We start from the raw sequence: 18,664 nt of genomic DNA, 5'->3' as shown, positions 1-18,664 counted from the left end.
CCCCGTGAGAGCATTTTGTGGTGTGAGGGCATTGCACTAATGGAGGTGGGCAGGAGTAGACAACCTGATGAGTCTATTTGTGTGTGTTTTGTTTGTGTAAAGGGAAATATAAAACGCGCTCCTGAGATACCCCTTTAAGAATTAATGTGATTTCTCTTAATTGTTGTTCTTATACAAAGGAAAGTGGGAGGTCATCAAGGTCGTTTAACCAGGTGTGCAGAAAAAAAACAAACCCTGAAAAAAAACGGGCCAACATTAACAGATAAATGGCTCATTGCTATCAAAAAGCTAATTTCAAATCACAGCTCTTCAGGAGGAAGTGTGATAAGAAAAACTTGTTTAAATAGCCAACAGTGCTTTGATTTACTATATTAAAAGACTGCCTCACAATGGGCATTTAGCTGGAGGAAGTGTTGGGAAGATAGGCTGGCAAATGAGGGCACACCTGGATAAACAGGCTGTATTTACATGCACACTGTACTGGCACATGCATATACAAGCGGTGTAATCTTGAGTGGCTGAGACCATATCCAAATTGGTGCAAAAGAAAGTATGACCTGATTCTCTTATCAAACCTGATATTTTCCTATTTAAACATGTAATCTGAAAAATATTCTAATCTGAGTGCTGTAAATTAGCTGAAACCAAAACACAATAATCAGACGTAGATAGTAAGATAAGATGATAGTTTCACTCAATACAGCTCCAGCACTGACGTGGCCTGGTTTGACTGACTATAATGTGAAACCATACACCTGCTCCTTGCTTATCTTGTGTAACCACATGTCCGTTTATAGGGACGTATCATAATGAGGTCATCATGGTACCTAATGGGTAGCAAATAGAGGGGTCTGACCATGAGCTAGCTGGCAGCAACGTGTTAGAGGTTTAGACATTACTTTAGAGACCAGCCAAGGTCAAAGAGATAAGCACATAGAAGATACTCAGTTTTTATCAGTAACAAAGCATTCCTGACTTTGTACTTCATTCAGACAGGTGTTTCACATGAATGCTATATGTACAGGGTCAACATTCTGACACTGCATTAAAAAAAAAAAAAAATCTGTCATAGCAGCGTTAGTTCACTACCCTCAGGTGGCTTGGATCCACTCCTCAAAGGTGGCACTCATTTAGAATTGGTCTCTCGGTGCTCCCAAACACTGCTCATAATATTTCAGTGGGTTAAAGCAGAGTACAAAGCTAAATTAAGATGTTTCCAGCAAAAAGCTGCATTTTGATAGCGGGAGCCATGCTATAAGACGTATGCTGTTATTTTACACAAAAAGGGTGTTGCTCAGAATTAGACTAATGTTACATTTATTTAGACAAGAAATAAATATATATAACATTCAAATTTTATATATGCACAACAATACAAAAGAAAAAAAAAAGTAAGATAAAGAAAGACCAAGTTTCTGCTAGTGCTGAGACACTTGTAGATGTTACCACACACCAAACACAGAATTTATAAAACAAAATCATAAGATCATAAAATCATCAAAAAAAAAAATGTTTGAACTTATTTTAACTACTGGTACTACTACTCATCAATCGGCCCAGCAGCGGGCTTATTTTACAAGTGCTCTTTAAATAACTGTAACTCCTTTACTCCTTTTTGTACTAGAGACAAAAATCAAGCTTCATGGGGATTTTCAGTGTTTCACGGTAGCACAAAGCATTCACAGGGCGCTGCTGTGTGAACACAGACAGAAAAATCAGCTGCGCCTACATTTTACCATGTGTGCTTCACATTATTTTACCCCTCAATCATTTTGGGCGAGGGAGAAAATTCAAATAGTTCTTGAAAGATGAGAATTGTTTTGTAATTTTCAAGCTAAAATTACAAAATAAGTTAAGGTTGCCTATATGACACTTGGGTGATAAACCTTTCAAGAATTAGTAGCAGTGTGGAAACCTCTTCTTAGGAGGAGAAAAAGGCAGTGTGTATTGATGAATCCAGTTTTGAGATTTCTGGAATTAACAAAAGGGTAAATGTAAGAAGACAAACATGATGGAAAGTGTGAAACACTGCAAAACAATTCAAATCGAAGAGTGTTTCTGGGATCTTCAGGAGTTGGATAACTGCACGTGTGACCTGTGATTTGCCAGCGTGGACTTTCCTCTATAGTCACATAGCCTCAGACGCATGGGGCACTTCAGGAAAGCGAAAGCAAAGCACCCTTGACATGACAATAAGCCCTTTGAAACACTCTCAAATCAGGCTGTGACAACACACATTTTCAGGTTATGCAGTTTTCTGAGTCCAGGCAGCTCAAGTGCATGCTATTATTAAGGTGAAATTTAAAGAAGCAGAAGTATCTTCAAAACTGTTCCCTGACTTTTAAACAGAACTTAGACCCCTTAGAAGATGAGCATAAACATAAAATTTCAATGATGAAAATGCAAGAAAAGTGTGTATTTCTCTTTAAATCCTCTATTTAATAACACAGAAATGTTTTCGTGTGTTAAAATCTGTGAGGCCGCAAAACCTGTTATGGCTCCTTTTCCAGGCATCTGAGGAAAGATTGACTGCATGCACCGCACAAACACATGGCTGGTGCAGCTCAAAAACTTTGAGGTCATGAAGGCTGACATATGGAATGGCGTGTTAATCAAAGAGTCCATGCTCCCAGCTGGAGCAGACACACTGGAAAAACATTCTCACATGCATGCTGGAGAATGCACTTGTAACACGTGTGTGAGAATGTCCATGTGTCTGTGTGTGTGTGCATGTTTCTCATAATTATGTAAAGCCTGTCAATTTTTGCAGTGATGGTGGAGTTTGTGAGCCGGGTTATGCACGTGTGTGTTCCTTTGCCTAACCCTGGTACCATTTTCCAACTTTCTGTGTAGTTTATTTAAAGAATTACACATATTTAATCTAAAATAACATATTATTACTAAATTCAGTTGTTTTGGTTTAAAGTGGATCTACTGTATTATACAGTTAGATGATCATATTACACATGGCTAAAGTTTCAAATAATGAGGTCAAACAATGTATAACTAATTCCCTTTAAGCCAGAAGCTCAAACTTCCCTCTAAACCTTTAGTTTCTGACTACTTTTTTAAAATGGTGATAATAATGATTTTCTTTACACTGTCAAAGAGGGGAATATCTTTAATATGGTCAGCTCCATGAAGACAGCAGTCTTGTGCACATACTGTTCAAATCTTCGGTTTGAGAGTGGCAGCCAATCAGAAGTACGGGAGTATGGCATTTAGGAGCTATAACAGGTTGTTTCAGACAGAGGAGGATCAAGACTCTGTACAGGAAAAATAAGGATTATTGTGCACTGTGAATCATGCAAAGTCCCAAAAAAATAAAAAGCTATCTCATGATTGTAGAGCAGTAAGCGCAAAAAGAGCCAATGACATGTCTCTTCCCCTTTAATGCTCCAGTATTTCCTTTTCTCCCTTTACATGTGGTCTGGGAGCTCTGCACTTCGGCAATTTTAAAACCAGAATGTCAGTGACGTAGTAGCTCATCTGGCTCATGACATCCGTCATAATTCACAGGTTATTGCCTGGAAAACAACAAATGTGATCTTAACTTTGAGCACAGCTTTGACTAAACACCCATTAGGTAATCACTGTGTGCAAGTTTGATTAAATTCTGTAGGAGGAGAAGCAATTTGTCGGAATTATGGATGGATGTCTCATTGGTCCTTCTGCCAGACAAGCAAAAAAGAGACAAGACAAATATCTTTTCTCTTGCCATTCTTCGTGAATACCCCTGAACAGCAGACACACAAACACGCATTACCCTGACATCTTTAAAAAGCTTGGAATGAAAGCTGAGGAAGCAGACATTTACAAAACAGGATATAACTAGAATGCTGACCACAACCTGGCTCCGTTTCAGTTTAAGTAATATTTTTCTTGTCCCAAGATGCCCTCCTGCATCATTGTCCTCCTGTCTGGCTCATTCCTGTAATTATACAGACCCATCTCAGCCCCAGCAAAAAACAAATAGACTAGCTTCACTGGTGGAGAAAAAAAAAAAAAAAATGAAAACACATGAGATATAATGCTTATAAATCTAATACAATCAGATAACCTTTATCTTAATCGGTGTGCATGTCCAGACATAAGCTTCTAGTCTATTCAGTAATATATAATCTGAGAAAGGTCAGAAAGTGGCATGATATATGTTCATTAACTAAACACAAATGTCTAATGTTTTAATGCATACAGCATACACAAAACATATTTTTCACTGTTACTGGCTACACTCTGTAAAATGAAATGGAAAAGACTTTTTTTAAAGCACCATATGTGTGCTTAACTGCTATAGAGACAATCATTTTAAAAGGAAACATGGGAATAAAAAGTATAAGGCATAAAACAGCCCTGTCTACAAGTGTCTGTTACTAAGCTTATTAAAAGTGACGTGCTCACAGGGCTCAGCACAGTCTCACTGAATTTCTAGAAAGTTATATGAGACAGATAATGGATGAGAGACAGGATGAAGGAGGACAAGACAACAAGGGGAAAATTGGCCACAAAAAAAGCGATGAGAGGAAAAAAAAGAGAGCACTGGAGAGAGCAGCAAAAAACAAAGAGGGCTTCATTGTTTTTGGTTTTACTCATTACTGAAGGGGATGATAGCATAATATAGTGCTAATGGGGGAACAAATTGTGTGGTGTTCGGCTTACATAACTGCTGAGTGACTAATCACACAAGTTGTTTCCTTGACACACACACACACACACACACACACACACACACACACACACACACACACAGCTATCAGCACCTCTTTTTTTCTCTCCGCTCTGTGCCGCTCACACGCTCACCTACATTTCATGGAGGTCTCAAGGAAATTATTGCACAAAATAAAATAAAAAAAAACACTTAAGATCAAGAAAATAATTGTAAAAAAAATTAAAGGAAAAAACATTTCACATGCATAGCCCTCGCTGTAATATTAGACGACCTGATACATCGTAATGATGAGAAATACGCCATCAGGTCAAAAACAGACACATAACTTCAGCATTTGTGTATTTCCCCAGTTTTCCTACCCCATTAGACCATATGTGCATGAATGGCTCAATGTCTGATAAATCAAATGGACAGCTGTTTGCAGAACGAAAGGAGAGCTAGAAAGACAGAGTGAGAGGCAGAGAGGGGGCGATGTAGTCGGACTCCATCTGCTAATCTGCGTCAGTCCAAGGCAGTTCTGGCACATCAAGCGAGGGTGATGTACTTTACTGTCACTCCATCAATGCCAACAACAGAAGGCACAAACAAGCAAAAAATATTCTTCACTCTGAAGTTCAGTTTAACTTGATTTTATGCTTTGATGCCTGTTTGTAAAGGAATGTACAGTCGTCTGGTAGATGACTGAGGATTTTATGGCAAACCTTACCAATGAGAACTTGTAGTGTACTCTAAAGTGACCAAGTCATGTGTGCAGGCCTTCTGCTTGCTTTGCGCAGCGTTTCATTAATGCTGCAAGACCACATTGGGCATAGATCAACACATTTCTGTCAGCGGCACTCCAGGCACAACAACCGCAATGCAACTGCAATGCGACCAAGCCACCAGCCAGTGGTCCAGCATCATTAGCTGTAAGTGAAGAGTGAGGAAGAGCAGAATTGAGGAATGGACAGTGTAAAAGCAACTAGGATAGAAAGTTAGGGACAGACAAAACCAGCTAACTGCCATGTCCTTGCAAAATCTAGCAAATCCAACAAGGTTTTCACTCGCCAAGACACTGCTGCATATTCACCCACAAATCCCACAACAACAAATTCCTGTGTGCACACCATTAATGGTTTAAGCTTGCTGTGTATTTTGCGACAGCAAACATGACAGCCAGTCAAATAAATTCTGCATCATGCATGGTTTCATGGGCTGATGACAATGCCATTACATTGCTTTGCATGGGAAGAGGCTGTAAGTATATTAAAACCTGATGGGTATGGTCTGCTGCCAGATATTTCTTTTCTGTTGTAACTTTAATCTGCCACATCAGCCACCCATGGGCATGGTTTTTCAAACTGTCCACTTCCATCACATGTTGCGCCCGCCTAGAGGCTCCTTCAGAGTCACTGACATGCAATCAGAGGTCTGTGTGCCTGTGCCAAGGCAGCACGGTAAATTGTCAGCTGACGAAAGAGTGGAAAAACTGTGTTTTGGGTTTGGCCTGTGCTCTCTGTAGCCAACAGGAAAGCTTCGGTGTTTCCTCTTCATGGGACATAATGGATTCTCCCCGCCAATGAAACACTATTCCTCCTGGCGAGTCTGCCCGCCGGCCACCTGAAACCCTTTCCCACAACACCCCGGCCCCTGTCTGAGCCAAACCCAGCCCATGAACTGCAGATATGGGACAGATGGAAGGATGGTGAAAGGGCGTCTGAAGAGAGGGGGAATGTGAAATAACACTGAGTAGGAGCAGATGGTAAAAAAATAAAATGGGGGGAGACAGAAGAAAACTGGCATCTTTCTTTTTCTTTAAGACAACTATGGAGAATCGTTGATTACTGAGCACTGTGTCTGTGCAACTCCACCCATGTACGCAACATGATACGGATACTCACATTGCTTACCATGGCAACCGACAACACAATGAAACACATCCAGTTGCCCCTTACCCACCCATAACAGCACCCCCTTCTCTTCCACATCTGTCCATGTTCCGCTGTTTAGGTAATGAGATGCTGACAACACTGGCACATAGTGGCCACAAGGGCATAAGACCCGACTGAAACAATGTCCTCTTTATGATTTTATCAGCCTAAAAACAAGCATTCAGACCTCAAACACACATCTGGGTCGCTGGAATCACATGTTGGGCAAACGGAAAGATTTTGTACCTTCTCTCATTGTCATCCAGGTGAGCGAAGAGGACATTCTTGGAGATGGCCTTGGCCAAGGCAGTCATGGTCTTGTAGTCTTTTGGAATCACCTGTGAAGGCAAAAGAAAGAGGCAGCACATGAATGTGTGCTTTAACAACACCATGCAGGTGGACACATGAAACAAACCAGCACAAACAAAAAGCAGAACCCACTTCAAAAGCTCAGTAAATTAAGTAATTAAAGACCAGAGTGCTGGCAAACTCTGAAAGGAATATCCCACACGTGCATCTGTGTATTTTTGGGGAAGCCCATCTGTTCAAGGATTGCACTCAAAATGTCACACAGGCCTTAAAAATTCACCAAAGCCCTGAACTCATTCATAAAACATGCATTTTCATGTCCCAGACTCTGTGGTGTGTGTGTTCACAAAAAAATGGAATGGTAAAGTCTGGAGCCACAACAAAGCAGCTGGAGAGAGAAGTCCGTCTTTATAGCTGTCTTCTAGGATGTCCTAATGCTCATTTAACTGTAGAGCACAAATGGCAAAAAGTAAAACAAAAAGACATTTTTTCTTATATAAATATGAGGGAGTGATATGTGTGTGTGTGAGTGTGTGTGTGTGTGTGTGTGTGTGTATCCCTCTTGTCGTGGGAGAGAGGAGGGGGTAAGCTGTAATTAAGTTAATGCAACAGATGTCTCCACATGAAGACAGCCGCACTGTGCTGTTCACAATATGCACACAAATACGCACAGAACCACATCACACACAAACTAAAAAGTACCCAAATTTTAGAACTAGAACTGGCTACTTAGTGGGCAGAAAGAGAAACAGGCTGGTCAGGCCTGGAAAATGCAGTTGGAAGTGGACACCGATTTTAGGTCAGCCTCCGATCCATCTCTAGCTCCGTCACCCAGAAGATCATCCAGTGTCGCTCCATACAGCCTGTTACCAGTCGGCTAGATGCATTTGCACTCCAAAAGCTTAACTGGCTTAACATTTTGAATGTAATGGAAAGAAATTATCATTCAGTCCAAGCAAACAATTTAGGTAAAGGCAGATAGAAAAAGATGGATCTCTGGTGTTCAGTCATTTACACCTGCAAGCAATTATCAGCTGCAAACACAAAAACACCTTCCACCTTCAGAGCAGTTTTTTTTTTTTTAACAAAATCAACATGCACTGTGATGTTAGCGGTGAAACACGCAACTCAATTCTCATAACACAATCTCCAGGCCAAGTTGGCAGACCTTATAATTTGTTAAGAATGATATCACACAAAAACGATTTTAATCAGATGAGCACAGTTCGCTAACTGACATTGTCAAATAAATCACCTGTTACTTTTTACACTGGAATACTGATAGAAATATTTATGTAGGAATTTGTAAGCGTGTATTACAGGCTTTGAGTCTGTGTGTGTTTGGTGTTGTGCGTATGGCACCTTACTGCACATAAATGGCCAGAAATACAGAAGAAGAAATACACAAAAAATCACTTTTCTCTGGTTGATTTGTTGTGTTAGGCTAAGTTGTAACGGCACAAAGTCTTTTTTTTGTTTAGTTTTTTTGTACATGCTACTGATGCGGATTTGACGTGATGTGGATGTGTAAAGAAAACGAGGCTGGAGATGCAGGCAGGCTTTTTGCCATGACACATGTCTGTAGAGTCTGGTATAGACCTCAGAGCCATGTGTGGGTGTTTGCACACACCTGATACACACATACACACAAACACACACACTGCATGCTCCATTGGGCATGCGATTACAGTGTGGTGATGGGGGCTCGTGCCGTTATGTCATTACCCAGCAATTATTGGCGTGTCAAGTTAATTACAACTGAAAAAGCACGGTAATGTTACACCACTTAAAGTGTGTGTGTGTGTGTGTGTGTGTGTGTGTGTGTGTGTGTGTGTGTGTGTGTGTGTGTGTGTGTGTGTAACGGTGTGTGTACCGGTGTGTGTGTGTGTGTCTGTGTATAACAGTGTGTGTGTGTGTCTGTGTGTAATGGTGAGTTACAGTTTCTGGCACAAGAGCATCCCTTCTTCCAGCTTCAATAAATTATGGAGGAATGGATACACGGCAGTTTGTAAGAAGACTGATAACTTGAACTCTTGTTGTCCACAAAGAGAAAACAACTACTGAACTTTCTCTTCCTCTTTACCTGTTAACCACACTGTGTTAACCAGTGATACAAAGTAAATCTAAGTATGAATCAAGTCTACTTTCTGCATAATCTGTGTACAAAGATATCTGCATATTCATATGCGAACAAGACCTTTGAAATTGGAAGCTTTCTGGTTCCCACTTCCACTCTCAGTTATATTAACCAGTCGTGCATGAGCAAGTTTTGATTGCACTCAGATGAACAGTCCATGTGGAGAGAGAAAAATTCAGTAGTGGTGAAATGTGATCCCAAAACCATCAGCCATCATGTGAAGAAGATTTTGACTTTTAGATTTATTAGGATTCACAAAAAAATGAAAAATAAAAATCTTGTCCCAGAAATCCACCTGCTACATTAACCCAGATTTCCGTATGAATGTTAATATACTTAAGGTGCTATTAAGTCTGGGTACTCAGCATCTGTACTGACATAGATGACTCACACACTTGAGTATTTTGCTGCAAATAAATTAACTCCAAGTCTCTTCACTAATGTTTGTAAAATTGCACCGTTTAGCCTCTTTCACACTGGTGAAATGTTCTATTTCTTGGTGGGTGTTAAATGAATGAAAATAAACAACTTCAATGTTACTGATTACACTAGTGTGTATTAAAAAATAATAATAAACCCCACCTAACCTTCTGACTGAACGGTATTCATTGTTCATTTGTTTTTACTCTATCATAGCATCATAGTTTAATGTGATGTTTTGCTTAGAAAACAGAAAAACTAAACAGATTTAAGTAAACTGGTTGTATTCTACATACAAACCTACATAACTGCTGCCAACTGTGTGCAAACCTGTTAATGACTTTGTATAAAAGTGCACACAGCTTCTTTATGCGTTAGATGTTTGTCTCTGCAATCAGATGTTAATGTATGTATCCGTCATCAGGCTGACCTTGCGCACATAGCTGACAGCGTCCTCCTCGGTGTAAACCTCGGCACTGACACCGCCCCTGCGGCGACGGGCCTTGACAACAGGGTTGGGTGGTGGGGGAGAAACTTCATCGTCATGTGAGTCTGACTGGCTGTTAGATTTCTGGCGTGCCATGATCTGCTTGCATTCTTCCTGCAAAAAGCAAAGAGAAAAGATTTTTTGAGCTGCAAGCAAAAAGAGAGGGAGATAAATGGACAAGGCTATTTAAATATTTTTTTAGAAAATGCTGGTATTTCAAAAAGGAGTACCCAAGACAAATTCTTTAATGTGTAACAAAATGTGCATAGGAACACAGCAAATACTATTACTAGTGCCAAAAGACTACAGTAACTTCAAGCAAGACAAACAAGATCATCTTAAAGCATTTGTTATTCTTTTCAAAACAATCACATGAGCGAGAGCTGACAAACCACCATTTTAACAAAACATCATGTGGAATTTTAGGTCAGACACTGTAAGAGAATAAACATCAGTGTCCTACTCCTGGATGGACATCTGGCTGCCATGGTATGATGAAAGGGATCAAATATTAATATTGGCAGAACTGACCATGCAGCACGAAGAAGGCTCAACCAGGTACTGTCCTCCTTTCAGATAATGAACAACAAGGAATAGAGACATCAAAGGGGGACACAGGATGCCTCCGGCTGGCTGTTCTTTTAACTGCTGAACACTCTGCAGGTGATGAATTATTGATTGCAAACTTGACTAACACGTTAGCATAAGTACACAATCAAACCACTGAACGCTTGTTAGTATGTGAGACTGCTTTGAGACGAGGGAAATGGGAAAACAGTTTGTGCAAAGGTAGCAAAAATCCACTGCTTTGTTCGTTCCTGCACAGACACTGACAATGGCTGGTGTGAATCTGTGGATTTTCATGCATTAATGCACTTAGTAGCACAGTAAGAACTGAGCTGACAGCAGTATTATTCACCACCCATGTTTTGGTGCAGTAACAATATCTATGACACGTTTTCTTTTATATATATACTTGGGGCTTTCTTCTGTTTGCTAGTTCAGTGCATTGCCACTGTGCAGTCGGAAATAAACAAAGATGTCTCAGAGAGACAAGATTCCAGACAGGCAAACGTGGCAAGAAGTGGCACTCTCACACTGCAGTACAGAAACACCAGACAGACAAGATATAAACAGAAAGAACTGCTGTAAGAACAGATTTTTCAGAGCGTCGGTGGTCTCTCTTCCAAGCCTATTTGTAACTGTGTTGAGCAAAACATGACCTGATTCAATCACCCAACAAAAATGAAAATTTAAAGCGACATTTGATTTAATCTTTTGCTTTTCAAGGACTTCAGTAAAAATAGAGTTTTGCACTTTTCACTTTAGTGCACTGTAATATGCATTTTTGACTATTATCTGATGTTTAACAGATGAAATGATTGCTGCAAATCTGAAGACAGGTAAAAAGAAAAAAGACCTGGAAGTAAGCTAGGAGTAAGAATGTTAGTGAATGCAGGGAGCAGAAATTTCCTGACAATTCACTGTAGTCAAAAACCGACAAGGGGAGAGAGGACAAGAGACAACTTGCAGCACAGAGACAGAAAATGCCACAGAAAGGGATGGAGAGCATAGGTAATGGTGAAAAACTGTCATATTAGCTGAAAACGGAGACTCAAACCTGTCATATCACAAATCAGCACTTCTCTGTACATACTTCCTAAACTATTTCAATAATTACAACAGCACAATATCATGAAATCTGGAACGGCAACACATCCACAATACAATTTTAGAAAACACTAGCTAGTTAAACAGTTGTTTTCAAGGTTATTCATTAGCTCAGACTTTGACTCAGCCTTTGATGTAGTGTACTTTCATCTAACATCCCCCAATTCGACTCCCCCTTCTGCCTGACTCCATTACCCTCTTACTCGTATTAATGTTTTGCTCACTTTCACAAAACAGTACGATGATGCAAATCTCATGCCAACACGTGAGTTAGAAAAGCAAGCAAAACACTCCGGTGTGCACACGGATACATGCGCTTCTTGCTTACGCAGAGTCACTGCCTGCGGGAACACAGCCAGCAGGAGGAGGAGAAGAGAAGCAGAACCAGAGAGCAGATTCAGAGCACACATACAGCCACAAACACATAAACACACACATAACCTTGCAGACACATGCACAGGCAGTCTCCGGGAGGAGAGCTTCCAAACTGAGCTTAATCAAGGTGGCGAGATCTGCAATCAGGTAACACACTGCATCCTCTACAGAGCCGAAACAAACACTTACGCACAAACGTGCTCGACAGAATCATGAACTAGCAAACACTGTTAATCTGCTGCTGTCTGTCACTAACAGCCACCTAAATGCACACACTTTCACTCAAACAAGGCAGTGGGCAGGCACCTTTACCTTGCAAAAAGGCTTTTATGGAATTGCACTACTTGTTTCAGTCTCAATTAGGTACACAGATTAGCTTCAGGAGGCTAACTAGAGTTAAGTTTGTAATCAGAGATATTTACCATGGCATGGAGGGCCCCTTGGCCTGGCCGGCTATGAGTCCCGTAGCCTGTCAGAGGCACTCGGCATCAAGTCAAAGTGTGCATGGGTATCAGCACACACTGATCCCCATCTCATGCACACCTGAGACACATGCCACAATGCATCAGCATCTTGCCATTCTAGCACAGCAACTGCTGTGTGTGTCTGTCTGCATGCAAGTAAGCAGAGAATCCAAGTAGTGTGCGAGACAAAGTGATAGCGTGCAAATGACAAAATGTCTGCAATCCCCGCGATACAGCAGCCAAAAAACAAGTCTATTGATGAAAACACTTATCACAGCAAAAAGCTTCTCTCTTCACTGGTCCTGCGCAACTCTCTGTCTCTGCTTTCCTCTTTCTCTCTCCCTCTCTCGCTCGCTTTTGCTCTCTCTCACACGCACAATCAGGTGGCGCAATGAGCGGTCTCCTCTTGCTATACTCCGTCACTATGACAACTGGGTACTGCGAGCATCCTGAATAGTTGGTGAGTCTGAGCAGGAAGGAACGGTGGCTCACACACCTTTGTACGCACCAGTTCTGACGCCTTCTCGCTTTCGCTCACTCGCTTGCACATCTATGGTGAATCAGATCACACAAGGGAAAACGTCACACTCTTCAAGATGGACTTCTGCTCTGACCAAATGGTGTGCTTGAGTTTTTCACCAATGAATGGATTCAAACATTCCCACAGGGATGCATAATCATCCCATACAATCCCTATGTGTGCAAGTGTTCTGCAGTTGTACTGCTTTGTTTTTCAATCTTTGCCCACGTGCTTTTAGGTCAGAGGGTCACTAATCAAGTGAGGACTTTGTGTCTGGCTCCAACAAGTCTTTGTATTGTTGTGATTCCAGTGCTCCATTAAAAGGGTGCAAGGAACACATTTAGTATGACTTTTGAAGTCTACTTTTGCTGCCTACACAGCAAGTTTCATTAGTTCATTGCGAGCTAATAGCGTTTGCAAGAGACAAATGTTGAGCCCTTCTCTAGCAAAACACAAGCTAAACAGCTAAAGTACTCTATGCAGGGCTATGTACAGCAGCAAAACAAAACACATCTTCAGTCTATTTTTCTTTTCGACCTAGGATAATAATCCATTTGCCATTCAAAAAGCAAACCAATACATGATTAATATCCTGCATTCAGATCCGTTACTTTTATTCACCAATAAATAGCATTTTCTACTCTAGATTTTGTGCTATTGCCCTATATCAGACTCACACTCCCTCCTTTTCTCCTCTGCTCTGCCTGCGTCATCATCAGCGGATGTTTGCCAGAGAGATAGGACGGGGCAGTGAGAGGAGATGGAGGACACAGGCGTAAGCAGGACACAAAAGCTCTTTATAAAGTGGGCTTTCCATTAGTGACTGTGGGTCAGAGATTAAAGAATGAAGCCACAGACAAAAGATGACACAAATCCAATCCCACACATGCGCACACATGCACACACACACACACACACACACACACACACACACACACACACACACACACACACATAAACACGTCCCATGTAAACTCCCTATCATTATTAAAGCCATCATCAATTCCAATTCAAACTAATTTGCAGATGATGACTCATTTTAACGTAGTTCAAACTGCTTTGCTTATTCCCTGAACCAATCTGCACCAAGTATACATGAAAAAAATATGACTAACCCTGATTTGAAGTGCTCTGACTAACCAGTAATTAATCACACATCCGGGAGACCACCCATCATGCTTCTTGCAAAAACTGCACAAACACTATTAGTTAGAGAAAAAGAGACATGGCAATTACCTTAGCCACCTTTGGTCCAATATCAGACAGCTTTACTCGCCACTGCTGGGACTGAAAACATGCGAGTGAACCAAAAACAGCAAAGTGCCGCACACACAAACACACACAGACACACACAGGTAATGAAGCATGCAGAGCTGATCCACCAGCGGAGCTAACAGTCTACTCATCACTCTGTTCACACCATTACAACAGTACAATAGGCAGAAAGTTCACTGCTGTATTAGGTGTGCAAATGCAATGAAAAGATGTTTACTCGATTTATCATTGCAGCACACACACAAACTTGTCTCGCTGTCTAAACGGTAACTCTTCATTGTCTATATTCATTCTCTAATCTTAACCCTAAAAATCTACCCATCATCCTGAACTGACAGGTATTTTGACCTCAGCCCTAAAACTAAATCTAAACTCTAAAGCAAAACTGCTAGATTAGCAGCATTGTGCTTATACACTGAAATAATTCCTATAAATGTCTTGATGCATTCTCAATCATCCAGGAGAGTAAATCTCCAAAAGTTGATTCTGTTCATCTGGACGTAGCATTTTGTGGGAGAAATGTTTCGTCACTCATCCAAGTGACTTCTTCAGTCTCAGCTGACTGCAGGTTTTCCCAATCTTATAAACAGTACATTTGCATAATGACTGAAACCAGTCCAGTGAAGGAACAATGGGCTGGGAGGTCAGTTCCCGTAATGTTAATTATGCAAATTCTCATGACCATTGATCAACAACCACTGACCAAAACCCACTGATCAATGGCCATGAGTACCATTTACAGAGAGTTGGGGAATGGCTGCAATCACAGCATTGTAAGATAGTGAAAGATGTACCCTTAGGCCCCCTCCTCGATTCAGAGATGGTCTTTCCCTTTTCAGTTAAATGACCTCCTTGACTCCGCGCTCAAACCAGCGTTCCTCCCTGTCCAAGATGTGTACATCCTCATCCTTGAAAGAGTGTCCACTGGCCTGTAGGTGTAAATAGACTGCAGAGTCCTGGCCTGACGAGGTAGCTCTTCTGTGTTGTGCCATCCGCTTCGCCAGAGGTTGTTTGGTTTCCCGGATGTATAAATCCTGGCAATCCTCCTGGCACTTAACAGCGTACACTATGTTACTCTGTTTGTGTCGGGGGACCTGATCCTTGGAGTGGACCATGCCACAGAAACCCGGTGTTTAGAAAAAATGTGTCTCAACTGCTCCGATACTCCTGACACATATGGGATCACTACAGGTTTTCGCTTAGGCAGCGGTTGTCCTTCTCTCCTGGATCGGCTGGAGCTTTCTTTAGGTGCCTTTCCAGCTTTGACAAAAGTCGAGCTGGGATAACCACATTTACTCAGGGCCTTCTTGATGTGCTGTTCTTCTTCCTCCCTGGCCACTGTGTCTGCGGGGATGGTGTTCGCTCTGTGTTGTAGCGTCCTGATGACACCCAGTTTGTGCTCCAGTGGATGATGAGAGTCAAACTTTTCATATCCTCCCTGGTGAATTTGATGTCGGTCCACTGAGTTAATGTGATCCGTGAATTGTGGTATGTCCTGAGATTTGATTTTCACCCAGGTGTCATCCACATATCTGAACCAATGGCTTGGTGGTGTTCCAGGGTAGGATGGCAAAGCCCTCTTTTCCACTTCTTCCATGTACAAATTGGCCACGATGGGTGAAACTGGGGAGCCCATGGCACACCCATGTTTCTGCCTGTAGAACTGACCCTTGTATGTGAAGTAGGTGGAATGAAGACACAGTTCCAAAAGCAAACACACTTGGTCGATGCTGAGATTGGTCCTGTTGCTGAGGTTGGTGTCATCCTGTAATCTCTTACGGACTACCTCCAACGCTTCCGTGACTGGAATGCAAGTGAAGAGAGATGTAACGTCGTACGAGACCATGGTTTCATCTGCCTCCATAATGACATCTCTCACCTTCTCAACAAAATCCAGGGTGTTCTGGATGTGGTGTTCAGAGCTGCCCACCAGCGGGTTGAGGATCGAAGCCAGAAACTTGGAGATGTTATAGGTGACAGAGTTGATCATGCAGACAATCAGTCTTAAAGGTGTACCTTGTTTATGTATTTTCGGTAAACCATACAAACTTGGTGTAGACTCCCCTGGGTATAGCCTGTGGTATAAGGTCCGGTCAATAGCCTTGTCTTGTTCTAACTGCTTCAGATAGTCTATCACCCTCTTCCTGTAGCCACTTCCTGGATCTCGTTTCAGGGGCTCATAAGTATTTTCATCACTGAGTAGTGACAAAATTTTCTCATGATAGTCTTTCTGGTTTAGCAATACTGTGCACCTACCCTTGTCTGCCTTCCAGCAGACAAGGGTAGGTGCACATTCCTATAAATGTTTCTACTGATTCTTCCTGGATTTGCAGACAAAGACACCCAACAGTGAAAGAGTCATTACACCTTTTTTTTTCAGCACTGCATGCACATCTAAGCCCCAGTATGTTAGCACCGTCATCTTATACTACACTTAGTATTTTAGACTGAACTATGCAGCTTAAGTCCAAATTAAAAACTGGATCTTTTGCAGCTAAAACTCCAGTCAATTGACAAAAAATTGAGATAAATATATTTTTGATTGAATTTAATTGACTTTCTTTGGGGGAAAAAACAATATCCTGAGTAATGATAGCCATTTTTAGTGATAGCAAAGAATTGACTGCTTCACAAGTCATATTTCTGAATGTAACATTGACTAACTACTGAAATAAGCATGTAAGCATTGTGAAAATAACGTCTTTCACAGAAATCACAGAATGGTAGAGGAAAAGTGAAGGTGAAAGGCAGGTAAAAGAAGACAAAGAAGGACCATCATAAAGTGAGGGCTGGGGGTCCGACTTACCCGTCAGGGACCAGGGTGAGGTAGATAGGAGGAGGTTTAAGTCCAGGTGAGTGCACGAAAGCTAGGCTGATCTGACAGAGTACCTCCATTTAACATAGTGGTGACAAATGAACACAGAAGCTGGAGGTACTAATTACGCCTATGATGGAAAACTTTAGAACTTCTTGACACACATGGCACATAGTATTGTTTGTGATGCTGAAATGGATTGAACTTTCTAGGCTGGTTGAACTTTGTATCCATCCAATACCAAGTGAATACAGGAACAGTATCGCCAATATTAATACTCTACTTTTACTTTCCATAAAACTAGTTAACGCAAAAAAACACAACTTTTAGATTTTTATGTATTTTGAAACTGGGCTTTTGCGCTAGTATAGATCTGGTATCAATCAAATATCAGTGTTGGTATTGGTATTATCAATACTTAGTTTGATCCACGCACTTCTAGTGCAATCAAACTTGATTACACAAATGGAGACTGATCTTAAAAAGAATATAATGACAGCAGGGGCAAAGTAAAAGAAACAAAAAGGAAAGCAGATGATAGGGTAGATGATCCAAAGCTACTCATAATACTCCTCTAAATGTTTTCAGCAGACTCAACAAACAGTCAAACCCTTCTGACGAATTGTCAATCAGAGCCCTTCGAAGGGACTGGTGGAGTTGTTATGATAGGTTCTGGTGACAGCTGAATGGCCAACAGCACTGAAAGCCTTCTCATTTTACATAGGAAGGGGAGACAGCAACTGATTGACTGATCCAATGACAGAGAGTGAGGAACTCTCTCTCATAATGCAAACGGAAGGAGATGTGGCACGTTTGTTTTACTTGACATATGACGACGACGCAATGAAAAATCATCGCAACACTAGCCCCTTTGCAAAGAGATACAAATATCACATTACTTCTCAATCCAGAATCAGCTTCTGTTCCTAAAAGAAAAGATTTTTGTTTTAATGCATGTTTCAAAGCTTATATTAACACAGCCAAAAACAGCTCAAATCAAAAACACATGAATTTAATGCCTAAAAGGCCTGTGTTTAATTTACATTTACAAGTTAGAAGCCCTAAGATCCAAAGAAACAATTACGCCTGGAGGCTAGTTAAAACTGAATGAATCAGATCTCCTACTGTTGAACAAACACTAACATCACGATATGCAGTCCAAGCTGCAAGAGAGAGCTTGTCAGACGTGTGAAGAGAGATTCACTGGGAAGGACGACCACAATCATGATCTAACCAGGAGGGAACTCAAGAAAGGAAGGGATGAAGTTAGCTGGTTAGCTGCAACTACACTTTTAAAATAGGGGCAAGTTGTCCACGCTTAGATCAAACATGGATGATGTTGTTCTCTCATTGCGATGAGATTAAAAAACAAAAGTTAATTTAATTAATAAATATAGTGGGTTAATATACCTAAATTTATTGTTATTTCAATGAGTCCTCTGCAGGGTTACCAAGAGTAGATGTCTGATGATACAAGACAGAAGAAAAGTAGAAAAAAAAAAATCAAATAATGAGGGGCAACAGGGACAGGAGAACCCTTTAAAACGACAGTGTGAGACAAACATATTTGTCACATTTAAATTTTTCAGATTATTAAACAAATTTTAATATT

The 18,664-nt window shown here is 41.0% G+C and overlaps 1 protein-coding gene across 3 annotated transcripts in view; it reads right to left on the bottom strand.

Moving 5' to 3' along the window:
- prkar1b (protein kinase, cAMP-dependent, regulatory, type I, beta) overlaps positions 1-18,664 on the bottom strand; it is a 66,822-nt gene that overhangs the window by 39,816 nt on the left and 8,342 nt on the right. For 2 of the 3 annotated variants that reach the window (XM_040050031.1, XM_040050039.1), the window contains exons 3-4: positions 9,876-10,046; positions 6,826-6,917 (exon numbers count right to left, since the gene is read on the bottom strand). In XM_040050031.1, coding sequence (XP_039905965.1) covers positions 6,826-6,917; positions 9,876-10,046 — 263 coding nt within the window. Of the gene's footprint in view, positions 1-6,825; positions 6,918-9,875; positions 10,047-12,400; positions 13,869-18,664 lie in introns of those variants that run through there. The other variant, XM_040050047.1, reaches the window with a different exon arrangement.

The sequence above is a fragment of the Simochromis diagramma genome, unplaced genomic scaffold (assembly GCF_900408965.1).
Source record: "Simochromis diagramma unplaced genomic scaffold, fSimDia1.1 OVJJ01000321.1, whole genome shotgun sequence".
NCBI classification, from domain to species: domain Eukaryota; kingdom Metazoa; phylum Chordata; class Actinopteri; order Cichliformes; family Cichlidae; genus Simochromis; species Simochromis diagramma.
The sequence above is the reverse complement of the archived record's forward strand: the minus strand, read 5'-3'. Positions and strand labels throughout refer to the sequence as shown.